At 38.4% G+C, this 20,784-nt stretch overlaps 1 protein-coding gene across 1 annotated transcript; it reads right to left on the bottom strand.

Moving 5' to 3' along the window:
* Positions 1-2,829: 2,829 nt before the first annotated feature.
* On the bottom strand, positions 2,830-18,797 carry LOC127656200 (metaxin-1-like). The gene is made up of 8 exons (XM_052144390.1): positions 18,656-18,797; positions 8,233-8,302; positions 8,055-8,134; positions 7,560-7,652; positions 7,297-7,479; positions 5,017-5,093; positions 4,674-4,831; positions 2,830-4,346 (listed from the first exon to the last, which is right to left on the bottom strand). The coding sequence occupies exons 1-8, from the start codon at positions 18,734-18,736 to the stop codon at positions 4,117-4,119; spliced, it is 972 nt and encodes a 323-aa protein (XP_052000350.1). The 5' UTR covers positions 18,737-18,797; the 3' UTR covers positions 2,830-4,116.
* Between the last annotated feature and the right edge of the window lie 1,987 nt (positions 18,798-20,784).

Genomic DNA, 20,784 nt, shown 5'->3' with positions numbered 1-20,784 from the left:
TGCAGTAATGAGAATTTGGGGGACTAATTTGCATAACTGTTATGAGAATAACGTCACCTGTAAAAATCGTAATGCCCTAAAAATAGGCTTTATTTTCTATATGCTAAATATATTTTTTTATTTTGGAGTAAAATTCTAGTGGTTTTATGAGAATACCCCTTATTGGCTAGAGCAGGGTGTAGGAAATTTAGTAGATGTAGATGTACACGGTACGGATTAAATTGCCGGCGTACCCCACCACTATATGTAGGAAACAGTATGTGTGAGACAGGAATTAAATGAATAATCAGCTGTCCATCGTGTCTGATGAAGACATCCTGTGAATCTGTTTCCTCCACAAATTTCTGTCTTTGGCGAGAGTTTGCCAGCTGTTGAGAAGAATCTGTTTTGCTTTTTGGTTTCATTTGATAATGTCTTTGTAACGCAGTTTAGGTCTGCCTCTGCTGCGAAACCCTTATTGAAGTTGTGAGAACAGGATTAGTTTGGGTATTCAGTGGTCGTTTGGCTGGATGACATGACCATCACAGATTTCGCTGGACAAGGAGTTCATACATGCTTGGTATAGATGCATGCTCAAGGATGGAGTTGTTTGGTATGTGTTGCAACCATTTGATGTTCATTATCTGCCAGAGCTGCCTCATCATAAAAGCATTTAGCTTGTGAGCAGCAGCCCTGAATACAGTCCAGAATTCGGCCCCATAGAGAAGTGTTTGGAGCACAATGGCCGATATACTGTACATTTTGTTCTCAGGGTGAGATGTCTGTTCTGCCAGACCCTGTCCTTTAGTCTTCCAAAGGCTGCTGAGGCTTTTGATTTCCGTAATTAGAGCTCTACATCCATTTTGTTGTCACAGCTGACAGTGGAGCCAAGGTACCTATTGGTGCACCTGCGCAAGGTCTTCTTCATCTATCTTGATTTGGCTGCCCATGTCATTGGAGCCCGGAGTACATGCTTGGTACATCATCTCCGTTTTCTTGATATTGATCTTCAGACCAAAAGCTCTGGCTGACCTTGTGAAATGAAAGATGATGTCCTGTGCATCTCTATGAGTATGGGCTACAAAGGCAGAATCGTCAGCGAACATGAGTTCATGTACTACTACTGTCCTGGTTTTTGTGGCTGCTTTGAGCTGATTTCCTTTAAACAAGTCTGCGCCTCTTCTTGTCTGTATGCACACACCCTATTCATAGCCTTTGAAAGCATGGGCCAGGACAACAGAGAGATATATCGAAAAGAGTGTTGGGGCAAGCACACAGCCCCGCTTTACACCATTGTTGACTTCAAATGGGTCTGAATTCTCTCCCTTCATGTTGACTGAGGCTTTCATTCCAGAGTGTAAGGCAGCAATAAGGTCGGTGAAGTGTTCAGGGCAGCCATCCCTCCGGAGGACTTTCCAGAGAGCTTCTCTATTGACAGTGTCGAAGGCCTTCGTGAAATCCACAAAGACCATGTAAAGTGGCATATTTTGTTCTATACATTTTTACTGTAATTGCTTGAGGGAAAATATCATGTTTACTGGGCCTCAAGCAGCAGGGTGTCTGCGTATGAGGACAGTCTGTTTAGAAGGACACACGCAAAATCCTTGCCTGGTATAGAAAGGAGTGAGATACCGCGATAATTGCGGCACAATCGTCTATCACCCTTTTCTGGTGTCCATCCAGTACTGTGGGACTTTAGCATGGCTCCATGCTTCCTTTATGGTGATATAGAGTGCTTCTGTCATTTTTTTGTCCTCCATGCTTGATTGCCTCGGGGTGGAGTCCATCTGCACCGGGAGATTTGCCATCACTCAGCATACTGATGGCCTCCAAGACTTTGGATTGGTCGGGACATTTGTCCATACCATGTTGAATTGGAGACTGTGGGATGCTGTCGATGACATCGGGGCTTACCAAGGTGCTTTCATTGAGGAAGATGTTGAAATGCTCTGCCCATCGGTTGAGGATATCCCACTTCTCAATGAGCAGCGTTTGGTTGTAGCTTGCCAGCATTTGGTCAAGGTAGAAAACCTTTGTGTAAAAACCTTTTGTGTCATTCCTATCAGCATGCTCCTGAAGCTCTGCTGCTTTAGCTGTCCACCACTGTTTTTTTTAGTTCCCTGCTCCTTTGTTGGAGTTTCTTGAGGGCATTCCTGTATTTTGTCTTGTTTGAGTGTGTGTTACGATTAAGAAGATTGACTCGAGCTGTGTTCGTAATGGCTATGAGTGCAGCCAGTTCTTTGTTGACAATCATACTGCTTAATTCATTAGTTTTCAAATGTGGATAATACATTACACATTATGAGAAACCTGTTTGTTTGTAATATCCAGTTGAACCTTGAAGTTACCATACAAGATTAAAGATTAAAATAATCGATTTGTTAGTTAGAAGTGATTTGTTAGATGGAATGTGATGTTGTGTTCATTTGATGGCTTTGTATGTGGATAAACCTACAAGGGATTTTCAAACTTTTTGATGCCAAAGACCCTGAAATTTTATGATCCCCTAGCAAGGGACCCCTTGTTTGAGAAAAACCGTATATGACACTATATAGACTTCTTGTTTGCTAAATGAAATAATTGGCTTTTATATTATAATTGCACAAAAGCCAAAATAAATTATTACAATATTATAAGGAAAATATTTACTTCTTTTTAAACTGACTGAGTATCTTTCTTATGCTGAAGTAATTTTAGATGTAAATAATTTTCAATTAAATTCCACTTTAAAATAATACAGTAAAAAAATAATTATATTGAATATTTATTACGAAAAGCACTATATAAATTAATTTGTAAAAGTATACAATAAAACCAAAACAAGGCAGCATTACAAAGAATAGTGAATTGCAACCCTTATTTCTTACAAATACGATTTTGGAATTCTACACCATATACACGTTTTATGCATTTCATACAATAAAATAACTGTGATTTATCAAATTATTTCAGATTGAAACGGTAATAATATAAATAAAATTACACATATGTTCTAAAAAAAATCCCCTGGGCTAGATCAACATAAAAACTGAGTGCACCTTTAATTGGGCAACAGGATGAATGCTGAATTGTATCTGCAACAAACATAAAAAATAGAAAACTCAGTACCAGTATTATTAAGGACTGTTTATTTGCCCCTTAAATTATGAAAATAGAAATCAATAAGCAATATATATATTTACAGCACATGACAATAAATAAGTTGAACTGAACTGGCTGACCAGTCTGAAGAGTTTAGTTTACTTGAATCTTTGTGGAAGACTTTATTCCTAACTAAAATCAATATACATATTTCAGTTTATAAATGTTACGTCTGAATTGTTTTTTGTCCTGAAACATGATGGTGCAAAACATTAAGAATGGCTGTGTGGAAAATAACATCTCTTTTTGTGTTTAAGCAAGGAAGAAAAAAAGGAAGAAACTCATATGGGTTTGGAACGCCATGATGGTGAGTAAATGATAAAGAACTTTCCATTTTGGGTGAACTTTAAGACTCTAACTTGATTAAATATTGGTCATTTCCTATTTCACTGAATAGGATCCATCGGATTTGAGTCCCCCTCTCTCGATAACAGCAGTATAACAGTAGACTGGTACTAATAGTGATTTATTAAAGTAGCAAATAAAATGTGCGTTAAAACAGCAGAAAAACATCACCTGATGTTCACAAGAAATAAGGCAATAACAGAACAGATTTCAGTCATTCAATCTCATTATAAGAGACCATCAAACTATTAAATGTGTTTAAATCTCTCTGTTGTCATACATGTTATCGTCCACACAATGAAAGTTGAGGCAATCCCTCAATTGGGATGACAAATTAAGAAACCTTAACATTCATTGCTCTGTTATAAGTGCTTTCAAAACTTGACATAGCTTAATGTAGAAGTAGCTATAAACAATTATGCTTAATATTTTTGGCAGTAAAATGTATTAACCCAAGAATGCAACATATACTGCTCAATACAAAGTGAAAAAAGTCTAACAAAAATATAAGACCATAGATTACCATGCAGTTAAAGCTCAATATAAGGAATAAATAATACATAAATCTCCATCAATATATGTTTCCTTTATGTTCCTCCACGATGTAGAAGTGACCATCCTAGTGCAACTAAAAGTAAGCCCTACTTTCATTCACTCCTCTTCTTCTTCTTCTTCCTCATGGGTGGGGCCTCTGAGTGAGGCGGGGCCTCCAGGCCCCTCCTCCTGCGCATGCTTGATAGCAACGATTCCGGTGAGGAGAGCATAGCTCAACATCGCTGCCACAGCAACCAGCACTGACAGCAGCTGCTTGCGTCTCTTGTACGGCTCTTTGCCAAAGTCACTCCCCTGCTGTGTACTAATTACCGGACCACCAACATCCTCTAAAAAGAGAACAGACATGATCGTCAGAGACCAATAAAACCCGAAAACATCCCTTACTCTGCATAGTGGAATAATATGATTGCACAACTTGCATGATTTAGGGGCCGTTCACACAGGACGCATTATTGTGTTCAAACATCTAGACAGATTGAGGCGTAATGGAATAGAAAATAGCGAGACATGTTTTTAGAAGTTGAAACTCCTTTTAACCTGACACATGGTCTTAATAATGTAGCGCTTATGGCTCACTCCAAGGTGCTAAACAAACAAAGACACGAACAGTTAACAGTCCCTTATTTTGTGTGTGAAGGAGGTTGGCTGCTCACCTCTGTCCTCACTGGGGAAGTAGAGGCTCAGGATGTTTGAACAAAATGTGTTCAAGTTTTCTAGATTCTTCAAGTGCTGTTGCAACTGACAGTTGGGCAGCCGAATCTTAATAAGTGGAGCTAGATGACCAAACACGTATGCATCCAGTGAAGAGGGGCTGCAGAACACACGCACACACACACACACACACACACACACACACACACACACACACACACAATGTATAATAAGGGTATACTAAACTCACCCATTAACATCTGAAATTCACAAAGATCAACCATGATATGTAAAACATGTAACATCATGTGACACAGTTGCTTTTCTTTTAAGCGTAGGACTTACGAATCTCCAAAGAAAAATTTATTTGATCCCAGGCGTTGAGAGAGAAGATTCAGGCACTCCAGAGCCTCACAGTAAAGCTGAGTGAAAGACAGAGACAATCAGAGAAAATAATCCCCAGCAGTGTTATTTACATGTCAACAAAATGACTGACTTAATGTTGGCTGATGAAGGGTTTTTGATGAAAAAGACGCATTATCAGTATCAGAATGAGATTTACTGCCAAGTGTGACAGGGCGGAGGGTGGGGTCGGGTCGTGATTATACACACATTATACACATTATACATCAGGCTATTCAAGCCTCCTAGAGGGATAAAGGCCGACGGCGGAGGATGGTGCAGGAGAGAGAGATCGTTTATGGTCAGCTGACCGTCATGTGTATGTTTGTGTCGTTTGTTTCAGTTTCTCATTAAACTATTATTTATATCATCAAGCCGGTTCTCGCCTCCTCCTTTCCTTAAATTCCCTTTACAGCAAGTGTTCTCATGTACACATGTTTTTTTGGTGATGGCAGAAACAAGTACACACAGAACATTACAGTGAGACACAGAAAATAAATAAAGGTAAGAGAATAAATAGACGTACAAATAATGAATTCTGACGATAATCCAACAGTTGTAATTAAAATACTAAAATATGACAAGAAAAAATAATACTGCAAGATATTAATGCACAAACACCATTTTATATCTCTTTTATTTAATGAAAGAATAATCTAAAAATAATTAATGCAAATAATCTAGTCATAGTAAGTAGGGGACTTCTCTGCTCGAGCTGAAACAGCTGAACTCCTGGTACAATGAACTTTACTAAAGGGTTTATTGCCTCACTCAAACACATTCTACTGTATATGCGAGATTAACCAGCCATATTCACAATATAAACAATGTTACAACCTGCATCTGCAAAGACAATGAAGAGAATGAACAGGTGAACTACAACAAAGTTAAGTGCTTATTAGAATGCTTAATTTACACGGTGAAATACGCCGTTTCCTTAAAAATATGCTACCCACAATGCAATATCCTAAACTGACTAAGCAGGAGGATTTCACAACAGAATAACTTCTAAAAAAGAAGCTAAAACTTCAGTATATATGCTATTATTTCAGGAGCTCTGGTTTTCAGCTGTCTAATGATATAATGTCATCTTAAATATTAAGCATATTAATCTCTAAATGGATAATTCACCCAAAAATGAAAATTCTCTCATCATTTACTCACCCTCATGCCATCCCAGAGCTGTATAACTTTCCTTTTTCTGCAGAACACAAAGTGAGATTTTAAGAAGAATATCTCAGCTCTGTTGGTCCTTTCAATGCAAGTGAACAGTGGCCAGAAATCTGAAGGTCCGAAAAGCATTCAAAAGCAGCATAAAAGTAGTCTGTAAGACTCCAGTGGTTAAATATATATCTTCAAACGCAATATGATTAGCGTGGGTGAGAAACAGATAAATAATGAAATCCTTTTTTAATATAAATCTCCACTTTCACATGTGAAAGTGAAACTAAACAGGCACCGCATGTGACTTTCAGATGTGAAAGTGGAGATTTATAGTACAAAAACACTTAAATATTGATCTGTGTCTCACCCACAACTAACATATCACTTTTGAGGTTATGGATTCAGATTTCTGGCCACCATTCAATTGTGCTGAATGGACCAACAGAGCTGAAATATTCTTTGAAAAATCTCTGTGTTCAGCAGAAGATAGAAAGTCATAGACATCTGGGATGCCATGAGGGTGACATTGCACTATGAACTAACAATGAACAATTTTATTTCTGTTAACTAACATTAACAAAGATGAATAAATGCTGTAAATATATTGTTCATTGTTAGTTCATGACACCTAATACATTAACTAATGTTAACGAATGGATCCTTATTGTTAACTGTAACCGAATGTGGTACCAAATACACAAGTTTAAGAATCTGCCATTGAAAAACCCCTATTGATGACCCACTTATCCAAATATAAAGGGGAAACGATGTACAACTGACTCATCTCCCTTTTGTTACATTACAATTGTATCTTAACTAAAGACTAGCCAGAAATGTATTCTCTGCCAGAACGGAAATCCTTCTCTATCTAAGCCCAGATTCCAGAACTCATTTCTGGTTTATCAGCATCCTTCTCCACAGGAACCAGAACATTGTTGCCTCTTTCTAAAGTCTAACAGCAGATGTCTCATGGAGGGTGTTAGTATCACGATATCCAGAATCACACCAGCTCAAACCCGAAGAACATGCAGAAACCTCCTCCTCTCCCTTCTTTCTTACCTCCTTCTCTGCCTCCTCTCCTGCCTCCAGCGCACTGTTTCCTCGAATCAGACGGAGTCGCTCCAGTTGCCTGTTCCGCATGCGACCCGGCAGAAAGAAGTTGAGCGGGAAGCAGATATTCTCTGCATGCCAGCGGCGTGTCACCTCCACATAATTCTTAGAATCTATCCATAAAGTGTAGATCTGCCAGGAGAAGAGGGGAGAGTTTGATCACATATCCACCACCAAAACTGTCGTGTTTAGTGTCTGGATTTGAGTCTCACCAGTGCGGGTAACAGTCGCTCCTCCAACAGCGAGATGAAGGCCATTGTGTCTGCACCCTCTTTGGCCGACAGATCATAGTCTGCATTGTATTTCTGAAACACAAACATTTGGCTTTACTACAGCAATCACATGTTTTGTGATTAAAGCTGCAAGCATTTGATATGTGAATGCTCCTTATGGTAAAACAGGTCTGAGATACTCAAAAGTTCTGAGAGAAAACTCTGGGTACAATAGCACCACTACTCTCCAAAAAAGGTTGTAATTAAATCCAGCTGACATTCCATTCAATCTTGAAACAAATGGGTACCTTCATTATGCAATAAAACATGGCAACAAGCATCAAAAACCACCAGAAGCAACAAAACTGAAGCTTTGTTTGGTGCAAAATGCTCCAGAGACCTCATTAAAAAATGTGACGTGTAATGCATGATGTTAAACAAAATGTGAATGTAACAGTGAGGCAGGTGAGATTTATGCAGAAAAGAGTTGATCACCTGTTTCCTCAACTGAATGATGATCTGACTGGGTTGGGAGCAGCTGCCTTCCTCTCTGGTCCTGAGAGCTGGAATTGAACCTTCAGTGAAGAAATGTGTGTCAGTTTGCTCAACAATCCTCTTTAACAAATGTTGACGGTTTACCATGAAACAGATCGTTAAAATTGGCACTGCTTACCTGTGGGGCTCCTCCAGGGGTTGGAAATTTTATGAATTTTGAGCGGAGCTCCAGCAAAGCGAGCATATGCCTGGAAATTTACAAAAATGCCATTATTATAATTTCCACTTTAAATCAATTTTAGACTTCTGGTTAAATCGGATCTAAACATCACAACTCTGTCCATTTAATGTCTATGTTTAAAAAGAATCTCTTTAATCGAAACAAATTTGAGGCTTTATTTATGTCTGCAGCACAAATGGTGCTAAGGGGTTGCCAAAGTGTTGCTAGGTGGTTGCTTACTGGCCCTAGAAAAAAAAAAAGTCCACCCCAAAGTCTTGATGCTATTGGGGTCCAGAGATATGATTCTGGTACCTGCTTAAAAAGGAATAGTTCACCCAAAAATGAAAATGCTCACATCATTTACTCACCCTCATGCCATCCCAGATGTGTAGAATATCTCTGCTCTGTTGGTCCATTCAATGCAAGTAGCTGGTAGCCAGAACTTTGAAGCTCCAAAAACCACATAATTGCAGCATAAAAGTAATCCATACCACTCCAGCAGTTAAATCCATACCTTTAGAAGCAATATGATATGTGTGGGTGAGAAATATGTCACTATTTAAATCCTTTTTTTTACTATAAGTCTCCACTTTGACCAGCCCCCCATGTGCGTTTATGAGAGGATAGAGTTCTTCTTCTGTTTTTTTGGCAATTTGAATTCTTTATGCACATGGACAAATCGGCAAAAAACAAAAGGAGACCTCTCGTGAATGCACACAGGAGGGCTGTTTGAAAGTAGATTTACAATAAAAAGGAATTAAATATTGATCTATTTCTCACCAACACCTATCATATCACTTCTGAAGACATGGATTTAACAACTGGAGTCATGTGGATTACTTTTATTCTGTCATTTTGCTTTTTGAGCTTCAAAATTTTGGACCCTGTTGACTTGCATTGTATGGATCGAAGAGCTGAAATATAGTTCAAAAAAATCTTTATTTGTGTTCTGCAGAAGAAAGAAAGTCATACACATGCGGGAGAATATGAGGGTGAGTAAATGATGAGAGAATAAAATTTTTTGGGTGAACTTTTACTTTGATGTAAGGATATGGATTTGTTTTATTGTGCTCAAGGCCGAAAATCAAATAAATGCAGATAATTTATTTGAGGTGATGATTTCAGATATCGTTTGTGTCTGTAGTACAAAAAACATGCAAAAATGGCATTATCAAACAGCAACAAAAACAATACAACCAGACTAAACAACATCTATCACAAATCTAAACTAGCAACAGCTCCATTCATCTCTTGGACAGGGTTAAATGTTTAGGACTGCATGCTTTGTTTTTTGATTAAGTCCGATATAGTGACATCATTTGCAACATTCCAGCGCAGGCAGCTATGAGCTGACAGATTCAACACTTCCATTCTGGTGTAGAACTTCTGCACAACATTTAGCTAATTCTTTCCATTGAAAGCATTTTATATTACACCAACCAAAGGGGTTAAATGCCCTTGAGCAATTCTCTCCTATTATTTACTACATGTCATTCCTAATATGCTGTTATTTTTTTTTTTTCCATAGAACACAAAAGAACAATAATCTAAACAGCCAATCATGTGGCAGCAGTGTAATTCATATATGAAAATCCCAGGAGATCAGCAGTTTACGAAATACTCATGCCATGGTTGAAATCACTGAAATCACATTTTTTCCAATTCACTAACATTAACTGAAGCTCCTGACCCATATCTGCATGATTTTATACATTACACTGCTGCCACACGATTGGCTGATTAGATAATCGCATGAATAAGATAATGTACAGGTGTACCTAACAAAGTGGCTGGTGAGTGTATATACTATATTCAGACAGTACAATAGCCTTGTGTGAGGAACATAACAAAATGTAGGTTGTAATTAACTAAATATATTCCCCTCTGCTGCAGCTCTTAAACCTCATGCTGCATTCCACAGATTCATTCTGGCCTGTCCTATTCTTTTATGACACATGAAGAACCAATTTTTTGGGGTCGTTTTAGCATGTATTAATTTACAATTATTTTTCTTTGTTTCTCACACACAGCTTTTGTATGGCTTCAGAAGACAAAGAATATAGCATATCAGTCTTTTACAGTGTTTTTGCCCTTTAGGAGCTTGGCAGCCATGGTCTTTATAAACTGATTTATAAATGCTCTTCAATATTTCTCCTTTTGTGTTTCATGGAGAGAAAAAAAACAGGTTTGAACTCATAAGAGGGTGTGTAAATAATGACAGATTTGAACTATTCTGCAATATTGAACTATTCCTTTAACATTCCACTTTAAGTTCCAGCACAGGAGTCTAAAACTCAGGAGAGGAAACAGGATCAGTGGAAAGAGCGGAGTATTGAGGTTCTGAGATATTCTCCATTTTCTGGTTTCAGTCGAGCGGTGATCTGGGGCATCGTTAATGGCATCAAAGGCTGACATCACAGCCTCAGATTTATTACTAGATTGATTCCTACAGAATCTTACATTTTGGGTCGTAAACTGGAGAGGATCTTTCTTATGTGAACCACTCAGTACGGTCCAATACAAACATCAGGAGGGAAACTACAGCTGGCTGACGTCAACTTTGCCAGCTTAGAATTTACAGTTCACACAGTAAAAGCAATTCATCAGACTCCTGCTGTAGATGTAAACACACTGAAATTAGGCCACGGATGACAGAACGACTGCTCTTGAAAGTGCACATGGTAATAATTAGTTTGAGCCATTTATAAGATCGTTAAATAGCGTGAGGCAGTTGAGGATTGGGCAGTCCTGATTTTATGCCCCGCCCCTGCTGTGTGACCAGTCACCGCTCTGTCATTGAAGAACAATGCACCCAAAGCAGCCACAGTAAGGATTTTATTTATCAATTAACAAACGCTAGTGCTAATGTGTTTGTCTATGTTTGTTGGGTGGAAAAGTAGGAAATAGGAAAATTGGGTCTTTAACTTAAAAGGTAGATCATTTAATTTAGACAAAACAAAAAAATAGCTTTTCAGCCGACTTAAAATGATTTGATTTTAAGCAGTCACTTTTCACACACTCATCTTCGTGTGTCTATTTCTCTGATTCTCGCTGGGGTGGTTCCTCCTTATATTGATCTCCCCAGTGCTTACTGCAATCAGAAACATGCCACGTATCCCCACCACCCAACTCAGGCTGGGGAGTCATCTGATCTGCCTTTCTATAATAGCCAGCCAGCCACAGGATCGGTCTCACTTCCTTTTTTTGTCTTGGCTAGGTTGCAATCACCGCAGTGTTATCAATTTGGGGACGCACCTGCCTGTGACCCAAGTGGAACCCCAGATCCCGTACCTCTGTAACTACCGCTTGTAGCAGCGACCTCAGAACAGTCCTCACATGCTGCTTGTGCTGCTGCCAATCATTACTGTATATAATGATGTCATTCAGATATGTAGCATCATAAGCAGTGTGTGGTCTGAGGAATCGGTCCATAAGGTGCGGAAACATTGCTGGGGCCCTGAACAAACCGAACGGATGTTTCACAAATTGTTGTAAGCCATACGGTGTGGAGAAGCAAATATTTTTCGTGGTACATTGGCATTAAGGGGATCTCCCAATAACCCTTTGTCAAATCCAGTGTCGAGAAAAAGCGAGCTGTTCCCAACCGATTGAGCAACTCATCAATACAAGGCACTGGGTATGCGTAAAATTTAGACACCGCATTGACTTTCCTATAATCCACAAAGAACCATACAGACCCATCGTTCTTAGGAACTAGAGCAACCGGGCTGGAACAAACACTGTGTGATTACTCCCATATAGAGCACTGCATCAAATTCTTACCGAAAAACAGTTTTCTGTGCTCGGGCATTTGGTAGGGACAGCTACGTACCACTACCCTGTGCGCAGTCACGATGTGATGCTATATGAGGATTGTAAAAACCGGCAGATGAGAGAACACATCTGCAAATTCTTTCTGCAACTTGGCAACCTCTGTGACTTGAGACTGAGAGGTCTCCCCAAGTGACAGGGGCGACATGACTGGCTTTTACATTCACCTCCAGCCCAAGCTCCGACCTCTCTGGAACTACCATTGTCAATGTCACAAGGACCGCCTCCCTCCATAATTTCAGGAAGATGAGATGGTATATTTGACGTACATCACCTTTATCTTTTTGTTTAACCTCATAATCGAGATCTCAAACTCATCGTGTGACCTCAAAGGGCCCTTGCCAATTATTAATTTGTAATTTGGAACTTGATGTGGGGAGTAATAAGAGCACTTTATCTCCCGGTACAAATTCCCGTAGTTGAGACCCCTGTAATACAGTTGGCTTTGACGTTCTTGAGTTTGGAGCAAATTCTCCTGTGTTAGTTGACCCAAAGTGTGGAGTTTTGCTCTCATTTTTGCTGTTTGAAGGTCCCTCCTCCCAAGCTTCCCATATGACGTCTAGCACGCCACACGGCCACTACCCATAGAGCAGCTCGAATGGGGGAAACCCTGTGGAGGCTTGTGGGACCTCTCGAACTGCAAATAACAGGGATTGGAGCCATTCATCTCAATTTCTAGCATCCATTTGCAAATCATATTTTTCAGGGTCTTAATAAATTGTTCCACCAACCCATCTGTTTGTGGGTGGTAAGCACTGGTGCGAATAGATTTAATACCTAATAATTTGTACAGTTTGTGTAGTGTTCAGCACTGCTTCCAGATATCGCGTTGCATAGTCCACCAGAACCAACTCAAAGCGATGTCCGCGTGCTGTTGGCTCTCAGGCCCGACGAGTTCCATGCCAATTCTTTCGAAGGGGACCTCGATTAACCATTTGCCAGTTCAGTGTCTTTTCCTGCATAAGTGACCCAACATCGGGCTAAAGCACATGACTGGTAATCAGAATGTCATTGGTTCGATCCCCACAGCCACCACCATTGTGTCTTTGAGCAAGGCACTTAACTCCAGGTTGCTCCGGGGGGATTGTCCCTGTAATAAGTGCACTGTCGCTTTGGATAAAAGCATCTACTAAATGCATAAATGTAAATGTAAATGTAAAAAGTGCACCAAGTCGTTTTTCCACTTCAAAACTGTTGTACACCTGGAAAAAAAATAATAGTACTTTTGACAAATGTGTTGAAAATTATGTCAACTCATAAGATGCTATTTAATGGTGGCCAAGAAAATGTTATTCAGCCAGTGAAATATAAACAAATAATACTTAGTACAGTACACATTGAACGTATGCATACTATTGTTCAAGGTTAAAGGGATAGTTCACACCCAAATTAAAATTCTGTTATTTAATCACCCTCATGTTGTTCTAAACATGAAAAAGTCAATGTTCAGAAGTTAGTCTCAGTCACCATTCAATTCCTTTACTTTTTTTCCCATTCTATGAAAGTGAATGGTTCCTAAGGCCAACATTCAGCCTAACATCTCTAACATCATATGTAATATACACTCACTGAGCACTTTATTAGGAACTCTATGGTCCTGTACTATGATGCTATTCTATTCACTAGAATTGTACAGAATGGTTATCTGAGTTACTGTAGCCTTTCTGTCAGCTCAAACATATCTGGCCAATCTCCACTGACCACTCTCATCAACAAGGCATTTCCATGCGCAGAACTGCCACTCATTGGATGTTTTTTGGTTTTGCCAGTAAACTTTAGGAGACTGTTGTGCGTGAAAATCCCAGGAGATCAGTAGTTTCGGAAATTCACAAACCAGCCCGTCAGGCACCAACAATCATGCCACGGTCCAAATCACTGAGATCACATTTTTCCCCTGTTTGATGATTGATGTAAACATTAACTGAAGCTCCTGAAACATATCTGCATTAGTGGTCAACCGATATATCGACGAGGCTGATAAATCTGCCTATATTCTCCTCACTTTTTTCCATTAATGGAAAATAAAATTTGACATTTTCCAGTTTGGACAATTTTTTCATTGAGGGTGCTGAGAATGGCCTGCTTGCATGTGATGCAACAGAGACATGTAAAGACCATTCACGGTTCATTTTGTTGTTACATACTATCATGTTATTACAATAATAGACCGGTGTGCAACACACTGTCATTTAAATGGTCCAGATATCAGAGCCACAGCAGACACGTTTGAGCTTATAATGTTAGTGCTCGCCCGTTTCATTATCCCTCTCTCTCCTCAACAGTTCCCTGTAACTTTTAGCTGTCTTGTCTAATGATAAAAAGGCAAATATCAATGAAACAAATATCATATACCGTCTGCAAATAAATGCATATCTCGTTTAAACAGATGTAATAACCCAACCTCACACAACTTCAGCAGATCCAGCATGACCATCCAAAACGGTTGGTCAATATTATGGTCACAGTACAGATTACAAATCAGTAGTAAAATCTGACAACACTGGTATCATAAATGGTGCTTCTTCACATCAGTTTACGCCCAAAAAAAACGCAATTTTCATAGCTTTTATATTTAATGCGCGTTCTCAAATTTAATCCCGAGTGGGGTTCCCGAAAGAAATCCTCACACAACATGGTTGATGTTACGAACACTACGTGAACTGCACAAATTTTTAGGTATTAAATCTATTCGCACCAGTGCTTACCACCCACAAACAGATGGGTTGGTGGAACAATTTATTAAGACCCTGACGATGTCTGTGATTAAAGGTGACTGGCTCTTTTACATTTAATGCGTGACTTCCTATCTACATTCGTTGACCAATGGCTGCAGTTGGGCATTCTAATTTCTCCTATTCATTTTAATAGTAGTGGCCCATTTCTGCTAAATATTCTTTGGTGCAACTTCAAGATAAAAGCGCTTCCCTTGTGCCACAAGTAAATGTCTTGTTCACTATGCACTTTGTGCAATTGGTTTGATTCTGTATTTTTTTATTAAATGCGACTGCTAACGAGGGCATGCCATCAATGGTTGCTGGACTACTGTGTGTACTGTTATTTCCTTCTTCCTAATATATATAAAAAAGTTAATGTGCAAATAAATTACAAAAGTTTGATGTCTAAACAGAAATCAGAAGAAACTGCCATCTACCATTTTAAATACAATATTGTGTTTTTTAGATTCTTTTACACAGTTAAAGTTTTGTGTGAAGAGTTTCTAATTTCTTTTAGCAATTCTACGTATGTTATTTACTATATTAAATTGTGATATACAGTTAAAGTCGGAAGTTTACATACACTTAGGTTGAAGTCATTAAAACTCATTTTTAAACCACTCCACAGATTTAATATTAGCAACTATAGTTATGGCAAGTTGTTTAGGACATCTACTTTGTGCATGACGTGCGTAATTTTTCCAACAATTGTTTACAGACAGATTGTTTCACTTTGAATTGACTATCACAATTCCAGTGGGTCAGATGTTTACATACACTAAGTTAACTGTGCTTTTAAGCAGTTTGGGAAAGTCCAGAAAAGGATGTCAAGCCTTTAGACAATTAGCTTCTGATAGAATGTTTACTGAATTGGAGGTGTACCTGTGGATGTATTTTAAGGCCTACCTTCAAACACAGTGCCTCTTTCCTTGACATCATGGGAAAATGTAAAGAAATCAGCCAAGACCTCAGAAAAAACATTGTGGAACTCCACATGTCTGGTTCATACTTGGGAGCAATTTCCAAATGCCTGAAGGTACCACGTGCATCTGTACAAACAATAGTACGCAAGTATAAACGCGCAGCCATCATACCGCTCAGGAAGGAGACGCATTCTGTCTAGATCAAACGTAGTTTGGTACGAAAAGTGCAAATCAATCCCAGAACAACAGCAAGAACCTGTGAAGATAATGGTAAACAAGTATCTATATCCACAGGAAAACAAATCCTATATCGACATAGCCTGAAAGGCTGCTCAGCAAGGAAGAAGCCACTGCTCCAAAACTGCCATAAAAAAGCCAGACTACATTTTGCAAGTGCACATGGGTAAAAAGATCTTACTTTTTTGGAGAAATCTCCTCTGGTCTAATCAAACAAATTTTGAACTGTTTGGCCATAATGACCATTGTTATGTTTGGAGGCTTGCATGCCGAAGATTACCATCCCAACCGTGCACTATGGAGGTGGCAGCATCATGTTGTGGAGGTGCTTTGCTGCAGGAGGGACTGGTGCACTTCACAAAATAGATGGCATCATGCAGAAGGAAAATGATGTGGATATATTGAAGCAACATCTCAAGACATCAGCCAGGAAGTTAAAGCTTGGTTGCAAATGGGTCTTCCAAATGGACAATGACCCCAAACATACCTCTAAATTTGTAGTAAAATGGCTTAAGGACAACAAAGTCAAGGTATTGGAGTGGCCATCACAAAGTCCTGACCTCAATCCGATTGAAAAAGCATGTGCGAGCAAGGACGCATATAATCCTGACACAGTTACACCAGTTCTGTGTGGAGGAATGGGCCAAAATTACAGCAACTTATAGTGAGAAGCTTGTGGAAGGCAACCCAAAACATCTGACCCAAGTTAAACCATTTAAAGGCAATGCCACCAAATACTAACAAAGTGAATAGCAAACTTCTGACCCACTGGGAATGCGATGAAAGAAATATAATCTGAAATAAATGATTACTTCTACTATTATTCTGACATTTCACAATTTTAAAATGAAGTAGTGATCCTAACTGACCTAAGTCAGGGAATGTTTTCTACGATTAATTGTCAGGAATTGTGATTTATTTTTATTTTTTTAAATGTATTTGGCTATGGTGTATGTAAACTTCTGACTTCAACTGGATATCAATAATTATAAAAAAAAAAAATAATCTGTCTAGCACTAATTTGCATTTATGCTTTACACTTCTGCTATACGATTGGCTGATTAGATAATCACACGAATAAGTAGGTGAACAGGTGTTCCTAAAAAAAGTGCTCATATTTTGAGTTCTACGGAAGAAAAATTCATAAGGGTTTGGAACAACAATATGGTGATTTTTTCATTTTTGGGTGAACTGTCCCTTTTAAGACTGAAGCTCATAGAATAAAACAGACAAGAGCAATATTTTGACCTCGCCATCTAGCCACAAAGTTTACACTTTGCTGGGAAATCAACCTAAGAATGGCTTATTTATAGCTGTCTCTGCTGGATATTTAGCAGCAGTAGAAATAGAAGTCTCAGTCAGATCAACACTTTATATATTTTCCAACAGATTGATTGAGGCTTGAGGATGTTTGGAGATTTGTTCTTCAGCTGCCAAAAACAAAATGAAAAAAATGCAACTAGATCCTTTGGTGCAGTGAGATAATCTGGAAAATTCTGAATGAACTTCACATTTCAAACCACCCACATTAGGTGCAGACAGACTGTAACACAGGCATCAACCCAACTGCCAGAGTGCTGGAAAAATATCACCACACTCAGACAGTCCAAAACACACAGCTCTGATGTAACCTAATTACTTTAGCATGCCATTTCAGCAAAAGTCATCCTGGTCTTTGGTCGCATGTTGATTTGCTGCTGAAGGGAGATGAGATTGAAACGGTGTGACAGGGGTTTTGTGGTTTACAGAAAGTAGCACAGACAAGGGCGCCCTGATGTGACCAAAGTGCACTGGAAAAATGTGAAAAGTGGAGGAAAAGTATCCCACATGATGAATCATGCACACACACAAAAAAACTGTTGAAAAGAACTTTGCTTTAAGAATCAAGTAGATATATTAGAGCTTGAATAGAGATGTGAATCATACAGAATTTAACCATTCTGGTTCCTTAACTATTATTTTATTTAGTTTAAAATATATATATATATATATATATATATATATATATATATATATATATATATATATTATTTCTGAGGAAGACCCCACCTAAAATAATTGTTTATAAAAATAAAATAAACAGTTTTTGGTAATATATTTATACTATTTTTAACTACCTTTAACCTATTTCAGGAATAATATATAAATATCACTAATATTAACATTTACTGATTATCATCAAAACGCTTTAATTTTTTAGCAACATCACCAACTCCAAATAGGCTACACAAAAGTCAAAATAAACATGGAAAATGGCAACAAGACCGGTTCTTTAAGTCTTTCATAATCAAAAATCACAGTTGAAAATCTTAAGATTACAAGTTTCACAAAACAAATGGATGGAATTAACAATATTAAATCATAATAATAACGCTCTATCAGTTTCCACTACTAAAACAAACTATTAAAAAGTACCGTGTTATTAACATGGTATACTTTGAAGTACCTAAAAAAAAACACTGTAAATAGCTCGGCACACGAATATGGTAATCATTAAGTAGTTATATATCAAGGTATGTCTCACAGTTTTATAATGTGATATTACAGTATCATTGTACTGCCACACTCTTTTATTTAAATCAGCTCAGATTGAGGTTTCCGAAACCAATCTCGAAAACATGAGCAGAACCCAACACATAACCCTCCGGTCTTAATGACCAAGTGATGACAACTTACCAACACGATCAGACAGTCCGTGTTTACTGACGGTAAACCCAAACCAGACTTCCAGCAGAACAGCTCACAGGGCGCCGCCATCTTTACAATTCAAACACCTCTGACCCGGAACTAATGCTGCCCCAACAAGTTTGTGTAAATTAATCTAATATTTTCATAGCGCTCTCATATGTTTTTAAAATTATTATTTAGATATATGTTTCTTATTTATAATAATTGCAAGGGAAACAAACTGTTTTTCAGAACACAGCCCTTAAAACTAAGAGTTTTCATATTCAGTTTTGTACACATAGCCTGCCCTGGAGTCTTTCACAATGGAAATTGCATCAAACCTTGTTCAGACGGTTTTATATCTAATCCCCCCCTCCCATGATGGTAACCATATTTGTGCCAAAATGTAATCACTGACACAGCCTTGCATGAAAGTTTACAACAACAACAACAAAATAACCACTTCAGAAAAGAGTGCATAATTTCTTGCTCATTTTAATCACATTTGACATTTCAAACAAATTAATCTCCATTGTGAGCCCACTTTGAGCATTTTTCATATCAAATCTATTTGACCACCTTTAGCCCCAGCAACATGGGGGCTTTTTTATCCCAAATCCTATCCTTTCACTTATTGGACAGTTATTTAATTTTTTTAAATTGAAATTGACAAATAATTATTTTGTCTCAAAATTAATGAGATAATTTCCAGGATATTCCTTAGCAACAGGACTAAATATAGGGCTAAAAAGCAGGATTATACAGACTAAATATCTATATGTATGTATGGATGGATGTATGGATGGATGGATGGATATATTGACGAACGGACAGACAGACAGACAGACAGACAGACAGACAGAAAGACAGACAGATAGATAGATAGATAGATAGATAGATAGATAGATAGATAGACAGACAGACAGACAGACAGACAGACAGAGAGAGAGGCAGGCAGGCAGACAGACAGACAGACAGACAGACAGGCAGATAGACAGATAGATAGATAGACAGATAGATAGATAGATAGATAGATAGATAGATAGATAGATAGATAGATAGATAGATAGATAGATAGATAGATATGGGGTTTTTGATCATTTGATTCGATAAAATGTATAATAGATTAAAAAAAAAATTTGCACTTTAAGTCAGAATACTAGAAGTATTCCTTGAAAACTCTTGGAGGAGTTAAGAAAAAAAGAGTCAGAAATTCAGATATCTTTTGAAAACAGCCCAACCCAAGTTTGTATAACAAGAGTTTGTTGGTGTGACAGGGCGGAGGGCCGGGTCGTGATTATATACACCCGGTCCCTTATCAGGACCTGATTAAGCCTCCAAGAGGGAAAAGGTTGATTGCGGACGGTGGTGCGATGAGAGAGAGATTTACGGACATGTCCGTCATGTGTGTGTGTGTTTGTCTTTTATTTAAGTTAGGTTTGTCAGGACAGCACTATTAGGCAGAACACACGCCTCCAGCATTGCAGCAACAGAACTCCAACTTGTCTGTATGTAAAACATATTTTCTAAATAAGCTCATATTTACTGTCGGCATGTGTGTATCTGTGTTGGTGAGGAGAGAAGGGGATTAAATACCTTGGGTGCACAGACAATCAGCTGCAAGTTTTGCAACTCTCCATCACAAGCAGCTGCAATGAATTCATGAGGTAAAACTACAAGCACACATGATGACATCATCTCCAGAGTCCCAAGACACAGAGAGAGTCCAGCACATTCCTGTTCAGGACATGAGCAGCCATCCCGTCCCCTCGTGTGAACTCAATCTTTCAAAAACTCATCTCTCTCTTTGTAGCACATTTTCTCAATTTATTGGATGGATGGAAATAAATTGCATGTGTAACCACTTTGTGTGTTCTCCTTTTGAATAGAAGTTCTTAGAGGACAAATGCCAAAAAGTGAAACAAATGATGCAGAGCAGAATCTGTAGAGTTCTCTGGAGTAGACCGTACTCTTTATAGGTGGGATAAATATTTAAAAGCACCAGATAACAAATCTTACCACTACAATGTTTGTAAAAATGTCAAACACAAAGATTGGGAAATACACAAAAATGGTGATTTAGCTATTTTAATTTAGGGGGGTATAGGGGATATATACATTTCTGTTATCATTTATTC

This window comes from Xyrauchen texanus, chromosome 15, assembly GCF_025860055.1.
Source record: "Xyrauchen texanus isolate HMW12.3.18 chromosome 15, RBS_HiC_50CHRs, whole genome shotgun sequence".
NCBI classification, from domain to species: Eukaryota; Metazoa; Chordata; class Actinopteri; order Cypriniformes; family Catostomidae; genus Xyrauchen; species Xyrauchen texanus.
This window is presented reverse-complemented; position numbering and strand designations above follow the sequence as displayed.